The sequence below is a fragment of the Sander lucioperca genome, chromosome 19 (genome assembly GCF_008315115.2).
Source record: "Sander lucioperca isolate FBNREF2018 chromosome 19, SLUC_FBN_1.2, whole genome shotgun sequence".
Taxonomy (NCBI): Eukaryota; Metazoa; Chordata; class Actinopteri; order Perciformes; family Percidae; genus Sander; species Sander lucioperca.
In genome coordinates this window covers 9,177,337-9,197,404 of record NC_050191.1, presented here as the reverse complement: position 1 = coordinate 9,197,404, position 20,068 = coordinate 9,177,337, and the positions used below count along the sequence as shown (strand labels likewise).

Below are 20,068 nucleotides of genomic sequence, written 5' to 3'. Positions count from 1 at the left end.
GCAGAATGGCTCTTTTTTTATAATTTTTTTGGGCATTTGTAGGCCTTTATTGACAGAACAGCTGAAGAAATGAAAGGGGAGAGAGAGGGGGGAATGACATGCAGCAAAGGGCCGCAGGCCAGAGTCGAACCTGGGCCCGCTGCGTCGAGGAGTAAACCTCTATATATGGGCGCCCGCGCTACCAACTGAGTTAAATAACATATTATATTATCGGATTGTAATCATGAATAGATGAATGTACGTATCACTTTAATGTTGCAGCTGGTAAAGGTGGAGCTAATTGTTACTTTATATACTGCCACTTCCAGCCCTACCAGGTCTTCATCAGGCAAATAGCCAACATGACAAAGGACAAGGTATACAGTCAACAAATGGTCAACCAATCAAGAAAAACTATTTAGATAAACACATTCCAGCCCCAAAGGAACATTCCTTTCAGTAAATATGCTGTAGATTCTCTTACCACGACATTTCAGTGCGGCCAATTGTTTTGCATTACATCTCCATCTCAACCGTAAACTGAGTGAATAATGCCCCTTTGATGATTACTTCTACGTCCCAGAATGGCTTTGAAGCCACATCCCGTCTTTCCCTTTACACGTTACTTGGACTTTGGATACTACAGTTTGTAAAAATGAGGATCCCATGAGGTAATTTAATGACCAACATCAGCCAGCTGGACTTTGATCACGAAGCCACCATCCTTTGATCAGAACGTGAAGTTTCTTAATAAGCTCGGCTCATGCACATTCCAACACACTCATACTCATGCATCCACACGATTTCCCCTAAATTGATACCAGAATCATCCAAATGTTTGAAGTTCATCTGCGGCCTGTCAACCACGGGTCATTAAGTACCACCGATGGGACCAATTAAGCCTGGTGATAATTATGTTTTGTGTTAGAAGCCAGTAGAGCAGCTTACTCAGAGCTCTCTTTTTCTCTTTGCGTGTGTGTGTGTTGAATTATTGAAATCCATGCCACTGGTTGAGGATTAGCTGCAGAGCTACATGGTTTCAATTCACTAGTTGGCCAATTTAACCCTGGAGCAGCTCGGTACATGATGTACTCACACACACACACACACACACACACACACACACACACACACACACACACACACACACACACAGTGATAAAGTGGAGCAAAACACAGGTTTGCAAAGAATCACGCAACAGATAATTAGTTTAGTCACACTGGATTGGTGGCTCGTAAACTGTCAACACTGATCAACACAAACCTGGGGGCCAGCAAATCTTAGCTCCACATGTGCACTGTTGGCCTGTGTGATGTTAAAATCTAGCTTACATAAATTGCTGACTGATAACTACAGAAACAAAGGAACTAGTAGCCGATGGTTTGTTACCCTTTTCTCACATCAGTGGTAGTGCTACAGCCAGAGCTTTAAGACTTAACTTAGATTTAAGACTTTGACTTAAGTATACTGTGGGTTTTTGGCACCTTTTGTGTGCGGTTTCATAAATTAAATGTTGGTTGGGTCTGAATACAACAAGTTTAAAAATGAAAAAATCTGGAGGTGTGGTGTTAGAAAGAAGTCTGTAGTTCTGACCCAGTTAAATACCGGAAGAGTAAAAGACAGAGTAAAGACAACACTAATTCACTTAATGTGTCTGTTAAATAACTACAGCTAGTTCTTTTTATATAGTTCTGCATGTATGGGATAAAGAGCATCTTTCAGGAATTTCCATGCAGTAAGTGTGTGTGTGAGTTGAGTGTGGCAGTAAATCAGGGTAAACATTGCAAGATACTCCAAGAATCCCATCTTCTGCACTGCTGTCAGCAATTTGCTCTTTTGTGACAACATCCATCTTGGTTTGTTGAAGCTCGACTCAGAGTGTGTCGTAAAGCAAATTAGTGTCTAGAAAGAAAGACAGCGAGGGAGGAAAAAGAGGAAAAAGCCTTGTGTCACTCCTCACCACATGATTGCTGTAATTTAAATACTGTCACATTTCCATGCCATGTTTTAAAAGGATAGAAACTTTGTTTGATAGATTGAATCAACTAAAGCTGCTGTTGTGCCAACAGCCGAGCCGCTGTTAAATGAGGGATGCTGTGTCATGGCTGGTTAGAATTTCACACATAGGGGCCATATTGGACAAAATATAGAGGGCTTTTTACAGCATCTCACTCATATTTAAGTCCAGTATTCTTCAATCCTCATTATCTTTACACATTAGTTCTGGTCACCATTGTTAATTTATTTGGAGCCAGTGAGATGCTTTTAACAGGCTCAAACTGACTTGTTGTGGCGCATGAACAACACTGAAATGTTAACAGCAGTAAAATATTTATATTATTTTTGGACTTAATTATCTCCAGAAAATGTTTTCAAGTACTGTGTAGCAAAATAAATATCAGTTGTTGCCTATACAGTGTTGGGATCTATATGGAGGAGATTTTACTTCATAAGAATGGAGCTCCTGCCACCTAGTGTCACATTTGGCTTTTGCAAGCCAGATCGATCCCTCAAAAAACATGCTCTAAAAGACTCAGAAGATAACAATTAGGCTAACCTTAGTTTTTAATAAACGTCCCATATCATGCTCTTTCTCAGGTTCATACTTGTATTTGGGGTTTCTACTATAACATGTTTACATGCCTTAATGTTAAAAAAAACACATTGTTTTTCTCATACTGTCTGTCTGAATATACCTGTATTCACCCTCTGTCTGAAACGCACCGTTTTAGCGCCTGTTTCTTTAAGCCCCCATCCCAGAAAAAATACAGTCTGCTCTGACTGGTCAGCATTTCAGAGTCTTCTGCATCTACGCTCTCAGAGCCTCTGCACCGTCATTGCACTGCAGGGAATGACTGTAGCTGCACTTTCTACCTATATATAGTATAGTTGTGACATCACAACCGTACAGAAGTCCTGACGGCTCGTTTAAAGGCACAGTTTCTAAACACAGGCTGTGTGCATTTCTCTGTGGATTGAACATTTTGATACCTTCACAGTTATTATATAGCACCTCAGCCTGTTTTATAATAAGAAGACGTGGTAATCTCACTTTTTACAATATGGGACTTTTAAGGGAAACTTTGAGAACTTTTCTGTCTTGGAGTAAACTTTGTAAGGCAACAATGACTATAACAGCAGCCAGATTCAAAGAATGGGTTTCTTTACTTAGAAAAAAAAATGTAATCTACACAAAACAGACAAACCTTGTTTGTTTTTTTATCATGCAAGAGCCTGACAGTTTCAAAGTAGAGAGTTCAAAGATGACAAATCACAAGTTGGCTGTGTGTGGCTGTGTGTGTGTGTGTGTGTGTGTGTGTGTGTGTGTGTGTGTGTGTGTGTGTGTGTGTGTGTGTCCTTATGACACAGTCTTCACTTGTAAGTCAGGTGTAATTAATAACATCAAAGATGGCTGCACTGCATTTATGTTAGTAGAACCTTCGTTAATGATATTAATCACACCTGTGCTTTTGCTGATATGACATGTCGGCTGTGAAATAAGTGAAGTGAAGCTGGAGCTTCTCAAAGCCTTGATTTCCCTGCTATCACTAAATGGTTAAGATTATGAACCGTGAAAGTTAAATTATTAAATGTTGAGTCACGGTCCAATTGTTTGTCTCTCTGCTCTGCAGTGCTGCTGCCAATAAATTACAAAACTTCTGGAAAAGTCCTCAGGCTCACGACGGTCAAGTCAGGCAGAGTTACACTATACGACAGGAAAACCCAAAAATAAAAGCCCATATATATCCATTATATATGTTATATAATGTATGTAGCCTCAGTGAAACGTATCTACAGCCAAGACATGACAGTATATTATAGTAACGTTACCTATACAGGCAAGGCAAGGCAGCTTTATTTGTATAGCACATTTCAGCAACAGGGCAATTCAAAGTGCTTTACATAAAACATTAAAGAGCAGTTAAAAACGATTAAAAAAAAAAAATGTAATTAAAAACAGGCAGGACCATATTTCTTTACCATCTCAGCCACCACAGGCCCCGCAGGAACATGTGACTTTGTACTCTTGTTACCCATAACAAGAATGGAAGTACTTCTCTTTACCTATATAGCCGTCGCTATAAGGCTTAGTTTAAACAAGGCAAACTTTGCAAAATCCTAAACAGTTCCAACTGTTTTCCATTAGATTTTATCATAAAATCTATGTCACACCCGCGTTGGAGAAATACAGTGGCTTTCAGATTGAAAAAAAGGTGGGTTTAACAACTACCTGGGACAGATGCAAAACCAGAATATTACACAGTTTTTTAAACAGTTTACCACAGGTGATAATCCGACTGAGCACATAACCTGTTCTCCTCAGTTTGCGCTCCCCCATGCTGTCAGTTTGGGTAATGTCAGCTAGGTTTGCCCAACTTTACCGTTGTCCTTTCATGTTTGGTAATCCTCTCAGAAAAGTGCTTGAGATCCTGAAAGTCTTTTCTTGACCAGGCACCATCCCCTCTAAATAATAACACACAAATCAAGTAAAAAAACATCTTCAAGCTAGCAGTTAGCCATTTTGTCCCCGGAGAACCACTACACATTAAATGTGATTATTTTTTACCAGCGGTTTGGTTTATAACAATATCCTGTGTCTGGTGAGCACTGAGAGTTTAATCACAAGTTTTTTTTTTTTTTTTTTTTTAAAGGCAGACTTTAAAATTCGTGCAATAAAAGATAATCCACATCGACCGCAGTTACTTCTTAAAAGAACGTCTGCCTACATAGAGTGCAACAGTCCCGCCCACAGCGGGTTCCGGAAGTAAAAATACAATGCAATTTCTCCATTGACAGTTGCAGTATAAGCCATAAAATCGTAACCGTCGATGGTAGACTTAAAACCAGCTTGCCGACATGACTAAGCGATTGTATATGCTCATATAGACGCAAAAAATCGTGGGGCACTAACCTTGTTTAGAGATAAATGTCTTTTATTCGCTTGGATAAGTACTTCATTACCCACAATCCTGAACAATCCCACAATCCCACAGTGATGCCTCTGATTGGTGGAACTCATGCTGGTGATGAGGGGGGGAGGGGGAGCTGCCTGCACGATCCGTCACGAGGATTCACGACACTGCACGAATCACGATCAGTTCCACGCTTCTGCCGTTAGCCTCCACCGGGAAGCTAACGTTAGTTTAGCTAACAGCTAATTCGGCTAACCGCTAGCTGACAGCTTGATTCAGTCTAAAATAACGTTAACTCAAACTTAACACTGGGTAAAGCCGGCTACATAAGCCGTTATATATGTTAACGGTTATTTTCAGGTTTTATTTTGAGGGTCTTTTAAAGTTATTACATGCTGTCTCAGCTAGCAGTTAGCTGAATTAGCTGTTAACTAAACTAACGTTAGCTTCCTTTGTTCAGTGGTGCGCGGTGGTTTATGGGATGAGTAGTTCCTTCGCTCTGAGATGACGATATGTACACAGTGTTGTACCTTTGACTTTTTTTGAATTTTCTGTTTGTTTTTTCACTCGAAATGATACGTTGTATGTTTATGAGTCACGTCCCATCTGGTTAGCCTAAGGCATGGTCTAAAACTTTTTATATACGGATTTTTCCAGACATCTATGGGAAAAATGAATGGGAATTTTACTTCCGGAACCCAAGGTCTCTGGACGAGGGGCGGGACTGTTGAGATCTATTGTTGTCTTCCCACACTGGTCTCAGGGCACTTGACAAGAATTAAAAAAAATATTTTAAAACTACACTTACATAAAAGGTAGAATAATTATATAAAAAAAAGTAACAGCAGTAACTGAGGGTGTTTTCTTTTCTGAAATACATTACTCCAAAAAATAAAATAATTTCAAAGAACTCAGTAGCACTAAACCCGTATTTTTTTTTTGCTGCTAACACTAGCTAAGATAAGATAGTTTAAGAGAACCTACTCAATTCATTTCCCCCTATATGGCAATTTCTGTCCAAACTTTGGAAGAAACGTTCATAATAGCGATTTATTTTGAAGGGTAATACAGGAAATTGGCTTTTGTTGCTGTGGCTTGACTGTAGCGGCGGCGGGCAGCATGAACCACATGTCTGAACCGTCCCAGTTATCCGCTGGTATAAATACGAGCAGCAGAGAGACTGGAGCAGCTTCAGACGGTCTGGAGTCTCAGGAAACAGAGGTGAGTCAGAGGAGCTTTTATTTTTTGAGAGTCTGCAGCTGGGTGATGCAGAGGAAAATAGTCTCGTCAAAGGCAAGTTGTGATGATGTTATTTTGACAATTCAGAATAGAATAGAATTAAATGACTTTTCCAGGTTAAGCTTATGAAATGTTGACATTTCTAACATTAATTCGACTATATGTTTTTATTCTATTTTTAAAAATCTGGTCCCTTCAGTTGTTTTCTTTATGCTGACTTCATGGCTGACAAGATGACTGCTGTTTGTTTTGCTTACTCATGGGTGTGACCTTCATCTTTGGATCAAAACAACTGGATTAGGGTAGATGACATCATATTGTGGTTGGTTCACCTTAATGCACTTTAGGCTCGGCACACCCTGCAGCAATACTAACTGTAATATAAACATGCCATTTTATAGTGAACTGTTGATAATTGAGTGAAGGAATACAGGGTTTTAAAAGAACATTTTGGCAGTGAAACAGCATTCACATGTAATATTCTAATCCAAATACAGGCTACTGTAGTATAGCTATTTGCTATTTGTGTTCTGAAAATGGATTTTTTTGTACATTTTCTAGTTTAAACTGACCCTAATTTCTCCATAAGCACATGACAAATAAGTCCTTGGGGTGCAGAAATCCCCAAACACTTAAAATGAGGCCACAATTAGGCCAAATGTGCCAGTGTCCCATTTGTTGTAAATGGTGCTCAGATGATCCAGATTAGATTTTTAAAAAAATCCTCATTCTAGCATTAGGAAAGTCTGAGCTTTTAAAAGAGAGAGAATGAGATAAGATAAGATAGGATAAAACTTTACTGAATTCATATGTCACAGCACCACAGATATGAAGTGAGATGTACGAAAACAGATAAAGAACTATTTAAATGAAATAAATGGAACTATAACAACAAATTACATTTAAAAAGCTATATAAAGTACAAAATATACATACGGTACTTCAGACTACATCAGTGAATTGCACAAATACTTGTGCAAAAAAATCCAGTACAACTCCGGCAGCCATGATGCATAAACAATAGCCTAATATAAGTATGAATAATAAATATAACATGCATAATAATATATCAGAGTACGGTTGCAACAAATGATTATTTCCACAATCAATCGATTAATTGTTTGATTTATAAAATGTCAGTTATTAAACCACCGTTTCCCTGAGGCCAAGGGCACGTCTGGATATTTTGTTCGACCGTCTGTCCCAAACTCAAAGATATTACAAGAATTATCACGAAACAATCAAGAAAACAAAGTGTTGACATCTGGAACCAGAACAGCAACTGGAGCCAGTGAAGTTTTGAGATTTTTGCTTAAAAAAGGTAAATTAATTATCAAAATCCTTTCCAATAAATGTTAAGCAATTAATCCACAAAACGTTTCAGCTTTGTCTTAAACTGTATATAATATGTGCATTATGTGTAATATACACACACATATACAACGCTATGAAATGTATACTGAATAGAAATGGAAGATAATAATATAGCATAACATATAATATAGAAATACAATATTAATACGATTCAGAACAGTAATATGGTTTTAGACATGGACAGCGTCTGATGCAGATGTTTTACTGTATTTGACTTTATGAAGCTGAAACTGAACTTTCTAGAAAGGCACTGCAGGCAACATCTGGACGGTGGGTTGGTTTGCATTCTTTCAGTTGTGTAACAGAATCCTCGCAGCTGCTGTACAGCAAATAATGTCAGCATGGTAAATTATTTCTCCTTTCTCTCCATTTGTTTAACTTTCTCTCTGTCAACCTTTCTCTGACTGTTTAACTGGCTCTGTCTTTGTTTATGTTTGTTTTTCTTTTAATGCATTGCTCATTCTTTTCTCCCTCTGCACCTCAAGTCTTACTCATTCTGGGTTTTTTTCTCATAAAAAAGGTCTTACCAGTTACAGTCCGCCCCCATGTTTGCAAACCTTCCAGGAACAGTTGTGATGTAATTACAGCAAGTGGCTTATTGTCACATGAATAACGACCTCCTTGTGTAAGCAGATGCAGTTTGCCGCACAGTACGTGTTAAACACATGAGCACATGAGCTTTTATAGAGAGGAGAAAGTAGGACGTTTATTTTTAGCCCCCAGATGGGCATCCAGTCCTTTTTGTTTTGGTTTTTTACTGCAGATTAACAGGGCAGAGATTCAAAGAGGTTATACCCATCATTAAATTGAATTTATCGTCCTTATAATACTCATAACAGTTGCTACTAGATTTATCTGAAAGCTGAGAAAATCAGTTGTTCAAACCCACAACTTTAAGGGATTTCGAGGGATCCAAACTTTTCCAAAGATGCCAAATATGTCAGGCTGAAATTTATAATAATAACTTATTATTAAATGATGCATTGATGCAAAAAACATCCAAAATATTTTTATTATATTTGATGGTGCAGCTATAAAAATATGGAGTCTTTATGTGTAAACATCGTAGAGCTTCAATGTCAAGATTGAAGAGGACGATACTGAATATACTTACTGTGTGTGTGATACTGTCAGACAGTGTGGAATAAGATGAAACAAAGTCGGGAACTTGTATGTTAATACGTCAAGTAGCAAATACATGTAAAAGTTATACATCTTTTGTGTTGAATGGACATGCTGTGCATACTGTACTTTGTTTCCATAGGAACAGGAGACGGTGGGTGAGCACAAACATCACTGAGCAGGGAATGAATCTGAAAAACAAAGTTACATAACATTTTATTTTTAACATTTCATAAACATTAAACCAATAACCTTTTATGATATGGGTCAACATCCATCTTAGCTTGAAAAGTATAATGAGCTACGCCTAACGTAACACTATATGGTCAAACATATGTGGATGTTTTCCGGCCCACAAGTTTACTGTTTTAGTTCAGTCTCAAAGCTCTAATAAACCCACTATAGTACCTGCTCAACACCAAACAGCAGACAGACAAAGTTAGTGACTATGGTGAACATAGTGGAGCATTTAGCAGCCTGATAGAGCCTGCTATTACCCTCCGGAGTTGGCAGAGACCAAAAACAGAGCTGAAAGGAGAGTGAATATTGGACTTATGTTCGCCAGAAACACAACTCTAAATTAATGATTATGTTGCTCTGTAACTGCTGGATGTGTAAATAAGCAACTGTTTGCTAAAAGGTTCCCCATATCAACTTAATCTTAATACAATGGCAGTGTTGTGTGTTACAGTAAGACCTTGTTTCTGCTGTGTCCCATCATGTGGCTAAAAACAAAATCACAGTGAGGTCCACGGTAACTGTCCTGTACAGAGCCCTGACCTCAACCCCATCCAACACCTTTTGGGATAAACTGGAACGCCAACTGCGAACCAGGCCAACATCAGTGGCCGACCCCTCTAATGCTCTTGTGGCTGAATGGGAGCAAACCCCTGCAGCCAGCTTTCAGAATGTGGTGGAAAGCCTGAAACCAGAACAGCGGAGGCTGTTATCTCAGCATATCAATGCCCATGGTTTTAGAATGAGATGCAACAATCGCATACTGTAAGGGTGTAATGTTCAGGTGTCCGTATACTTTTGGCTATACAGTATAATGAACCAAGTGTTATTCACTTTCCCCACTCTGCTTTTAATGGTCTTATGCACATTAAAACAATATTAATAATAAAACAATGGCAAAAAGATTGGTGCATTTCAGAATCAGTTGCCAAATAAGTAACACGTGGATGGTGCATACATAAACATAAATATATTAAAAGGAAATAAACAATAAATGTAAAAGAGACGATAACATAAATAAACAAATTAACAATTGGTTACACTTTACTTGAAGGTATCAACATAAGAGTGACATGACACTGTCTTGAACATGTCATAAACATTATAAACAAGTCATAAACGTTTATGACATAACGCTTCTTTTAGTAAGTGTCATCGGTTTTTGTCATGACAAGTTAGGGTTAGAGTTAGAGTTATGGTTAGGGTTAATGTGTCATGACTGTGATGACAGTGTCATGTGTTCATGACAGTGTCATGTCACTCTTACGTAGATACCTTCAAGTAAAGTGTTACCGAACAGTCTAACTGCTTAACAATAAGAAAAGAAGGCCGTATGGATTGGTGCAGGATGACAAAGCCGTGCTGCGTTTTTAGAGGAAAAGGGAGGATTATATCCGGCTGCAGAAATAATCAACAGAGTCGACTCGCAGAGACTGAGAGACGTATACTGCCTGGGGAAAGCTGCAGAGAGAGGAGAGAAGGCTGCTCCATCTGTCTGATGACTTTCTCTCTCTGTCTATTTCTTGTGTGTGTGTGTGTGTGTGAACGGGAATTTAAAAAAAAAAAAGCTACAGTCGGTCTCTGTTGAAGTTGTCATTGTTGAATATATGGGCAGCTGACCAAGCACACACCAGTAGAAAAAAATGGGTAAACAGAGAAAGGGCCTGCTGTTCTCTTTACATAATGCACAGTTGGTCAAAGTCACAGGAAACACTGGTCTGAGGTCAGTTTGGTGATAATGTCCTTGCTGATAGTTTTTAGTGAATGAAACATGAGACGAGGAAAATGATCATACAGCAGACATCACTTTGAATTATTCATAAGTGTTGATCAGAGCTGTTATTTTTAGGTTTTGCTGTGTAAGGGTGGAAAACTGCTGAGCAATGATGGTTATTTTCCACTGCGTAGGTCTCTGGTTTCTCTACAGCTTGGGTCGCCCTCTAGAGGCGATGGAGGGGCATAACAACAACATCCCAACAGTCAGGAGTTTAAACTAAATCTGTTCATTCATGCTGGATGTTTTTCAGTTTGTTTTTTTCATCATTGCCTGCTGGCCCTGTGAGAGTCAGAGAGGATGTTAATGATGATGATGATGATGAAAAAGAAGGGGTCCAAGTTTCTGGCTGTGGTGGCTCTTCTTCTGGCCTCAGCCAACTGTATCCTCCTTCCATCCAAAGAAGATCTTACCCGTAAGTGTCTCCGCACATGCATCAGAAAACTTCACCCAACCAAAGTTAACCCAAATTTACAAACAACATTTTGTGTTTGAGTATTTTTCATTTATTTCTCAGTAAAAGGTGTACAAAGTGAAGTCTGTGGATTATCCAGAGTCTTTAAATAACAAGCAGCTGGGTTTTTTTCTCAGAGAAAAATATCTAAAAGCCTGGATAACTACAAACTAAAGTTACAGTAGGCTACTTAATGGCTAGATATAAGAAAAGGAAAAAATATTGAAAACAATACATTTGCAATTTGAGTGGACTGGTCCTTTAAAACAACTCAAACTTTTGGAAATGAATAAAGCTTTTACAAAATTAAAGATGAATACCCTAAAGTGCAATACAATTGTTATTCCTTTCATGTGTATATGAAAATGCCTAAAATGGAAATTAGGGGATGTGGCAGTATCAGACGGCGCAGAAAGAAGTAAAAGGGCATTTTCTTACAAATAATATTACATATGAATCAAGTTAAACCAAAAAAAACACTGAAGAAAAATATCTTACTTACAGATATTTTACTTACATTATCATTTTGGTCAAAGAGGGCAGAAATGCAAGAGTCTGTTACAGGAATATCTGTAGTAAATGAATGTGATAAGTTTTTTTTTTGTTTTTTTTGCAGAGATCTCACTCCTGGGAGAAAAGTATCTGGATAAACAGATTGAAAATGCCGTTAATGGAGTGAAGGAGATGAAGAGCGTGATGCAGAAATCTTCAGAGGAACACCAGAAGTTTCTGGACGCCCTGGAGAAAACAAAGGAGCAGAAAGAGGTAGAAACATGAGTGACGATGCATTTTGTGTCAAGTATCAGCACTGATGCCAGATAGTAATTGTCATGCATAGATACAGTAAGTGTTAAAATATGATCCACAGGAAAAGAAATAGGATTATTTTGTCATTTTAGAGCTGATTGTAGAAGAATTAATGTGCTTTTTTTGACAAAGCAGAGTGAAACTGTAAAGTCACCGCAAAGTGCTACATCCAGTCATATATACCTTTTTATAAAGATAGATAGCTAGATAGATAGATATCTATTGATCCCAAAATGGGAAATTATGGCAAAGAAACTGGAAGAAATGTTATATCTTTCATTTTGTGAGTACAGAACCCACTTTCTTGGCGACATCGAACAAGAAAGACCAACAGGGTGTTATCAAGTTTCTAGTGTTTGGTTAACCAGCTGTAGTAAGAAGTTTCTTTCACTCAAACAAATAAAAGCTAAATATACCTAATTATCTTACAACCATTTTGTTCTAACCTACAGCGTCTCAAACTTACTGAAATTTGATCTGTGGTGGCACTTTAAAGATGAATTCCCGAAGAGCAAGTTGTTTTTCGGAGCTTTATTGCAGTATTAAGTCAAACATTTGCAGATAGACCACTGAGCTCGCTCGGCTGAGAGATACTGAAGTTCAGATGCTGGCACTTATACATACAAACATCCCTTATGCTCAAGTTTCGCAGGTGTCTTTTAATAAACACTTGCCTCTGTCTGCTGGGAATCAAGAGTTGAAGGCTGAATCCCACGGCTTCGCTTCCAATAACATTTTACGGGATCAACAGTTAAACACTTTCACACGGCAAACAGAAAAAAGACAAGCTCTTTAGACTGTATAACAATATCTGTGAATAAGGGTTTAAACTGCCAATAAAGATCCCTAGAAAACATGATGCAACGATAATAACTGGCAATAACCACTAAGTCCTAAGGATCCCACCAAAATAAAAGCTTGCCTCTTGAAGTCTTTGTTTCTGTTTCTGGACAGGAAGCGTTGCGCGTGGCTCAGGAGAAGGAGGCCAAGCTGGAGCAGGAAGAGGAGGTTTGTAACGAGACCATGACGGCCCTGTGGGAGGAGTGTAAGCCCTGCCTGAAGAACACCTGCGTTAAATACTACTCCCGAACCTGCAGCAGTGGATCTGGACTGGTGGGACGCCAGGTCAGATCATCGCATGTACACATACATGTACTCATACTAGATTATACTGTAAATACAGGGCTTTGATTATAATCCAGATATTAGCTGGTCAATGCCATCTTTTATAATGGATATAATGCAGTTTCAGATTCAGAAAACGTTATTAATCCCCAAGGGGCAATTCATTTGTACAGTCTATCCCATCCCTGTAATAAATAAGTACAAGAGTAACGACAACAATCAGCATCCACATCAACATGCCAGTGACAACAAGAGCATAGATCAGATCAACAGTTTGTGTTCAGTGGCCTAATGGCTGAAGGAATGAAAGAATTCGCATACCAATTAGTTTTCAGTGCAGGAACATAATAGCACCGGCCTGACGGCATAACTAAAAAGTCATTGATACATACATGCATACATACATACATACATACATATGGCTTTGAGAATCAATCAATACTGCTGGGTATTTATAGGAACCCCTTAAACTAAAGTTACTCTAATGCAACTTTTCTTTGAGTACATAAGTGTGCACCAATATGTAAATTATGAGTAGTATCTCTAGATACAAATAAAGGTCTTAGTGTCTTCTCTTGACAAGCACAGTAAATACTTTGGAATTTCAGTGACATGTAAAAAATGTAAGGATATTGCGTGGCACAAATCCAAATACTATACTACAAACACAAAAACAATAAACCGTCTGTCCTACTCCAACACTCTAAGATTATCTTTATGGGCATTTTCAGCCTTTATTTTTGACAGGACAGCTGAAGACATGAAAGGGGAGAGAGAGGGGGAATGACATGCAGCAAAGGTCGAACCTGGGCCCGCTGCGTCGAGGAGTAAACCTCTATACATGGGTGCCCGCTCTACCAACTGAGCTATCTGGGCGCCCCTACTCCAACACTCTTACCCATCCCGTCTCTCTCCTTTTCCATCTGCTGATAAGTCAGCTAAAAAGTAGAAATATTTGAGATTCAAAATCAAAAGTTGTCCTTTTACCTGCAGCTGGAGGAGGTGCTCAACAGAACGTCTCCCTTCTCCATCTGGATCAACGGGGAGAATATAGATGCCCTGCAGCAGGAGGGGCAGCGGCAGAGCAAAGAGCTCAGGAACCTGGAGGAAAAATACTCAGAGATGGCCGACGGTGTGGCCAGCATATTTTCAGACAGCATGAAGGTAGGGTTGACCTGTTAGACCACAGAGGTAAACACTGGACACAGAGATACTTATTTGCTTGTGTACGTATATGAGTGATAAACTAAACTAACTTTAACATTAGGGGAATACAGTACACTGAGAAAACAGGCACCGCAATCTGATTTTCTGGTAGATTAAATCAAATCACCTCATTGAGGATCTCTTTTACCCTAAATAGAGACAACCTAAATAGAGTTAAAGAAATATAAATTCAGACGATCATCATTGAAGCAGCAACAATATTTAACAGAATTAACAAGTCATAAAAAATATCTGATAATAAAAGCTTTAGAATCTCTGTACAGAATAAATAATCTACCTTCAATGCGTTTTGCAGGTTATTATAAATAGTGGTGGAACGATTACTCAGATATTTACCCATCAAAATCTCACCCAGATCCCTCCCCTCTGCTCCTTCCTCCTCCTGTTACTGCACGTTAATGATTCTCTGCCATGTTTACAATGCCATTGGCACGTTTATATGTATATATTTCCATATACTATGCCATCGGCACAAGTACATTTCGAAAATGTGCACGTTTATAATAATATAATGCAATAATTCTGGGTGTTTGGTGTTTTAAGCCCCCAACGTCGCCTTCCAGGCAGCGCGGCAATGGTTATGTTTGGGGTTAAGGTTAGGGTTAGCTGCCTGGAAGGCAACGTTGGAGGCTTAAAACACCATCGAGCATAATTCTGAGTCTGACAATAATGTTAGTGTTTTTTTAAATCTACGGTATACATGCACCGTTTGTTGAAAGGCAATGACCTATAGTTCATTACATATGTGCCTGCACATTGTGTCAATGACAATAAAATGTAATTGAATATTTGAATTAAGTAAAAGTAGCAATACCACAGTGTAGAAATACTCTGTTACAAGTAAAGGTCATGCAAACTTTTCTTAGATAAAAGTAGAAATGTGAATCCTAATTATGGATCTTGAATCCCAGGTATTTGTATGTGTCAACATTAGTGAAACAGACACAACAGCACACTCACTGCAGAGCACGCAGTTAACAGGCTGTCTCTCTCTGTGTGTTGTCGGTGTGTCTCAGGTGGCTGATCACGTGCACTACAACCCTCCAGTGTTCTTTTTTCCTAACTTCCTGGGACCGTACACTCACCGGAGCAGAAGCGTTCGCTCTCTCTTCCTCAATCCGTTCCACGGCTTCCAGGATTTGTTCTCCCCCATGAAGGACATGAGCAGGAACTTCTTCAGCTCTATGGGCTCCATGATGGACATCGACTCAGACGCAGCTCCTAATGAAGGTACATTTTCTGACATATTCTACTTAAATCACAACTACAACAGTACTCGGAAAGCTTTCGTGCTGTTTGCAGGTGGTTTACTTGTCTTTTGACTGTTTCTTATATAAAACTGCACATTTTAGTCTAAAAGATCTTTTTTAGGTAACCTTTTAAATTTTCTTATACAGGAAGTAGACTTAAACAAAAAAAAAAAAACACGAGATTTAGATTCAGAAAACTAAAATCACCTGCAAACACTGCTGCTACATGTTAGGGTAATGTTTGTTAATAGCATTTGCTGTATCAGCTATAAAATAGGTCTTCCATTTAGCGCTGTAGTAGGTGAGTTTTCAAATAAATATGAAAGAACAAACAGAGCTTAAGAGGCCGAAACTACCCGTTTCCAAACTGTAGATAAATTGGTTAAAACATTACTTCATGTGACTGCCTGCAAAAATCCCTCCCATTAAAGTCAGCGTTCCTGCAGAGTTTTTCAGTTAATTTAAAACCATACATGTACATGTAAAGTTAGAATGATCACTTTGTTGTGAATTGAAAAAAAGAAACGGTTTTCCAAACTCTGTGTTTGTGTCTGGTCGCAGACGGCAGTGTGAACGAGGACGTGGTCATCACCAAACCGTTTGGCAACGGCAGGATGACCTGCAGAGAGATTCGCCGCAACTCAGCCGGCTGCCTCAAGTTCCGCGAAGAGTGTCAGAAATGCAAAGAGATCCAGCATATTGGTAAGGTAACGCTCTGGTGAAGTGTTTTATTCTTTTTTTTTTTGTTTTTATGTTATGACCAATAGTATCAATCCAAGATAAGTACAAGAAAGGTATGATAATAGAGATGATGAGGATGATACAGACTGTGTAAGGCTGCAAAAAGAAACAAATGACAAGTAATACTGAGGAAAGAAATAATCAGAATCAAATATGAGTAAGACCCTTGTTAATTAAATGTATTATGTAAGATGTCATTAAATACCTAATCATAACTGTTCAAAAGGTTAAGTGGGTGAAATTATTTCCAGCTGTGTCCATTCATGCAGGAAACCGGAGGTGGAAACCTTAATGACGATCCAGAGATTTTTATTTTTATTTGATTTTTTTATTAAAGCAACACCATTAGGATTCATGATAATGTTGGAAACAGGAAGGGCTTGAAATGAATGTGATTTAATTATGTAATCTATTCCTTTGTGTTAATCATATTATTGTTCCTGTGACAGCAAAAACTACATCTACATTTCAGATATTGGGACATTTGGGAAATATAATAAGGTTTATACTGATTTCACATTCAGAGGGATGCTTCATAAAAGTTGTTGTAGCCTGAAATCTCTGTGTCCCCTCAATGAAAAAACTAACAATATACTATCAGGAGGGTATCAGTCTCTACCCCCCCCAACTTGTAAAACCTCCAAAGGTTTTTCTCCCCCCCGACATATCGTCATGCTGCTCTGATTAATTTCCAATTAAAGTGATTTTTCTAACCTCACTCGAGCGCCGTGATAATGTTGCCTTCACAGACTGCTCCGGCAAGAGACCTCTGGAGGGCCCGCTGAAGCAGGAGCTGGAGGAGGCGCTGGCCATGGCCGAGCGCTTCACTCAGCAGTACAACAGCCTCCTGAAGACGTTCGAGGAGAAGATGTTCAACACCTCCTCCATCCTGGACCTGCTCAACAGAGAGTTTGGCTGGGTGTCGTCTCTGGCCAACAACACCAACACCAAGGACGACATCTTCCAGGTTCAGACGGTACGTAGACCTGGGGGGGGGGGGGGCAATTTGTAGCTGAAATCAATATCATTATCACTTGGGACATCTTTTTTTACTTCGTTGGTTTTGTAGTCAGTGATGGGGTTTTCCTAAATCATATGAATTTCTATGGAAGAGGATTAGGGCCACATTTGAAAAAAATGATGAGTTCTGAGGTTGTTTTTAAGTAAAAAAAAAGAAAAGAAAAAAAGTCAGAATTCTGAGAATAAGGTCAGAATTCTGACAGAACTCAATACATGTTTTTACATGTGGCCCTTATCCTCTTCCGTAAATTTCTAACAAGCTGCTACAGAAAATTATTTTTTCTGAACAGTGTCCCAGTAAGCACACATACATCGCCATGACGTCTTGGTCATGTAATCAAAATGTTGTATATTGAGCGTTTGCCCACTGGCCCTATGTCGCTGTATGGAAAGCCATTTGAACTATTTTTCCTACCTACAAACTAAGTTATACTCTGGGGACGAAGTGGTTATTTCAAATGATTGCAAGTCTAAGTGTCTATTTGTGACATGCCTGTTTTATTTGCAGCAATACCTTTAATTCATGACAATTTCCTATTTTAAGAGACAATGAAACCTTACTTTTACCTTGGCGACCACCTCGCAAGTTGGATTTTATGCTATCAACAATTACTTCTTTTTTTGTACCAGTTAAAGCAATAACTCAACTGAAGTGAAAAGATCCAAATGACCAAAATTGGAGCAGTAAAAGCCAGTTTATCTGCATATGCACAGTATACAGTACAGTATATCAGTATTGGAAAGGCAGATATGTTTCGGCTGTTAAGATGTGCAGTGTCCCTGTACTGCAGGTGGACAGCAGGGACACTGAAGAGAAGCCCAGTGAGGGGGAGAAGAATCAGCCTGGAGAAACAAACGTGTCTGTGCAGCTCTTCGACAATCCACCAATGACCTTTAGCGTGCCGGGTGACATCCCCTGGACCGACCCCAAGTTCTCTGAGGTGGTGGCCCAGAAGGCTCTGGACCGCTACAAGGAAACCAGCATGTGAGTGTCGAGCACATGTAACCACATTTAAAAAGAATAGTTTTAGCATGCACGTTTATTCGCTTTCTTGCTGAAACTCGAGTGAAGATAATGACCTCTTCTGAAGAGTCCATCATGTTTTTTTAATCCTCTGTGTCCTCCTTGGCTACTAGCAACTGTGAAGGTGAAGGTGGCGTGGGGGGGAGGGGGTCACTTAAGGCTTGTATCATGTGGATGCGCCAACAGTTTTGTTGTCATTACTTAGAATTCCTCATGGGGGAGACAGAAATTACACACTATAGCTTTAAGCATTTGTATGTTTTCTTGTAACTTATTTATACGACTTTAGATTGGGGGAAAACACCAGATGGATCGTATGGAATGAAAAATAACTTTCTTAGGACAATGGGATATAAAAGAATCACTGACAATCTCTGATCTCATTCTCTTTGTTTTTTCCAGTGTGGTTAAATAAGGTCCCAACCTGCGCTGTCTGCTGACAAGTGAATGTCCTGCATTTCTCAAAATACACCCTGGGGGGAAAAACCTGAAGCCAACACACTGATTCTGTTGTAAATCCTTCAAGTCCTGCTTTTGCAAATGAGACAGTTTAACCTCAGATATTTATATTGTTACATTAGAGCTCTTTGTCCTGCTGTAAGAGAAGATATTCAGTAGGCTAGATGTAGAAAACAGGCCTTGTATCATATGTGAGCTGGGCTTTTGCAAAAAAAAGGAGCCATAGGACTTCTGCTTGAGTTTCTGTTAAAAGCCAAAATATATGTAATTGGCTCTAAAAGTGTTTATTCTCTGCATTCAGACTTTCTAACACATGCAGATTAAACTGATATTTCCTCCATCACAGTTCAATGAAATAGAGATTTGGTTTGTTGCAAAGATTTGTGGTTAAAGTTTAAGTTTAGAGTGATTAAATATAAGCCGTTTAAGTGACTTTAACGACCGGATGTTCCCTTCTACAGATCTCTGATCATCTGTTATCTGAGTTGGTTGGTTTGCAGGAGTTAAACTCACCGATTGAAGAGATTAAAGTTAGGAAATAAGAGTTGATTATGTTGCACTGTGCCTCCCAACACAAGTCCCCCCTTTCTTACCTTAAGGTTCGCTTTGAACCCCTCTGTACAACCATAACAATGAAGCAATGCATACAGATCTAATAAAACCTGCTCAAACCCATTCAGTGTCTTTGTGTTATTGACAGTTTTCGGTATTTGGGATTATTTTGTTAGTTGGCTTAAGCATTTAAGAGGCATTAACACCTTTCTCAAACAAAGCTTCTCATGTATGGAATCAAAATACATCTATGCTACAAAATGGTGGCCAGGGACTGTATTTATCAAACTGCTGAAATGGAGATTTTTGGACTATTAAAAAGGGATCTTGCAGTCTCAAGAATAAAAGATATTTATCAAAATTAGAAATACTTAGTAGAAATACTAAGTTTAAAAGAGTTCAGGCGGTCGCTTTAAGTTGATGTCTTAGATGGCTTCAGTAGAAACATTTGAACATGCAACTTCTGAGACACATTTTGGATTGACTTGTAAAGGATTCAAATCCCTTGACTTTTTGCACACTTTATTGTGCGTTTTAGATGTTCTATAAAATGTATTTCATCGACTTTTTAGGCCACACACAGAAATCCATAATGAAAAAGCAAAAACATGGTTTTAAAAGGTCAAAAACTGAAATCTCTAACTTAAATATTCTCACCTTTGTGTGATGGAGCTCCAAATTAAGCTCAGGTGCATCCTGTTTGCTTTGATTATCCTTGAGATTTCACTACAACTTGATGAATAATTAGACTAGTTTTAGTCAAAGATTTT

The 20,068-nt window shown here is 38.8% G+C and overlaps 1 protein-coding gene across 2 annotated transcripts; it reads left to right on the top strand.

Annotated features, from left to right (window-relative positions):
* The first annotated feature begins 6,023 nt into the window (after positions 1 to 6,023).
* Positions 6,024 to 18,767, top strand: clu (clusterin). Of its 2 annotated transcripts, XM_031321624.2 has the most exons (11): positions 6,024 to 6,111; positions 10,278 to 10,283; positions 10,893 to 11,054; positions 11,710 to 11,858; positions 12,855 to 13,025; positions 14,019 to 14,189; positions 15,269 to 15,482; positions 16,064 to 16,204; positions 16,993 to 17,219; positions 18,055 to 18,248; positions 18,690 to 18,767. In XM_031321624.2, the coding sequence occupies exons 3-11, from the start codon at positions 10,940 to 10,942 to the stop codon at positions 18,700 to 18,702; spliced, it is 1,395 nt and encodes a 464-aa protein (XP_031177484.1). In that variant the 5' UTR covers positions 6,024 to 6,111; positions 10,278 to 10,283; positions 10,893 to 10,939; the 3' UTR covers positions 18,703 to 18,767. The 2 variants fall into 2 exon arrangements, with proteins under 2 accessions (XP_031177484.1, XP_031177485.1); XM_031321625.2 differs by lacking the exon at positions 10,278 to 10,283 and having other exon boundaries at positions 6,096 to 6,114.
* The last annotated feature ends 1,301 nt before the right edge of the window (positions 18,768 to 20,068 follow it).

What these genes read in the sequence shown, in the direction of transcription:
- clu (XM_031321624.2), top strand. Translation starts at nt 10,940, where the DNA reads ATGTTAATGATGATGATGATGATGAAAAAGAAGGGGTCCAAGTTTCTG. An exon ending in CTGGACTGGTGGGACGCCAG is followed by an intron (nt 13,026 to 14,018) that starts GTCAGATCATCG and finishes TTTTACCTGCAG; the next exon opens with CTGGAGGAGGTGCTCAACAG. An exon ending in CAAAGAGATCCAGCATATTG is followed by an intron (nt 16,205 to 16,992) that starts GTAAGGTAACGC and finishes TTGCCTTCACAG; the next exon opens with ACTGCTCCGGCAAGAGACCT.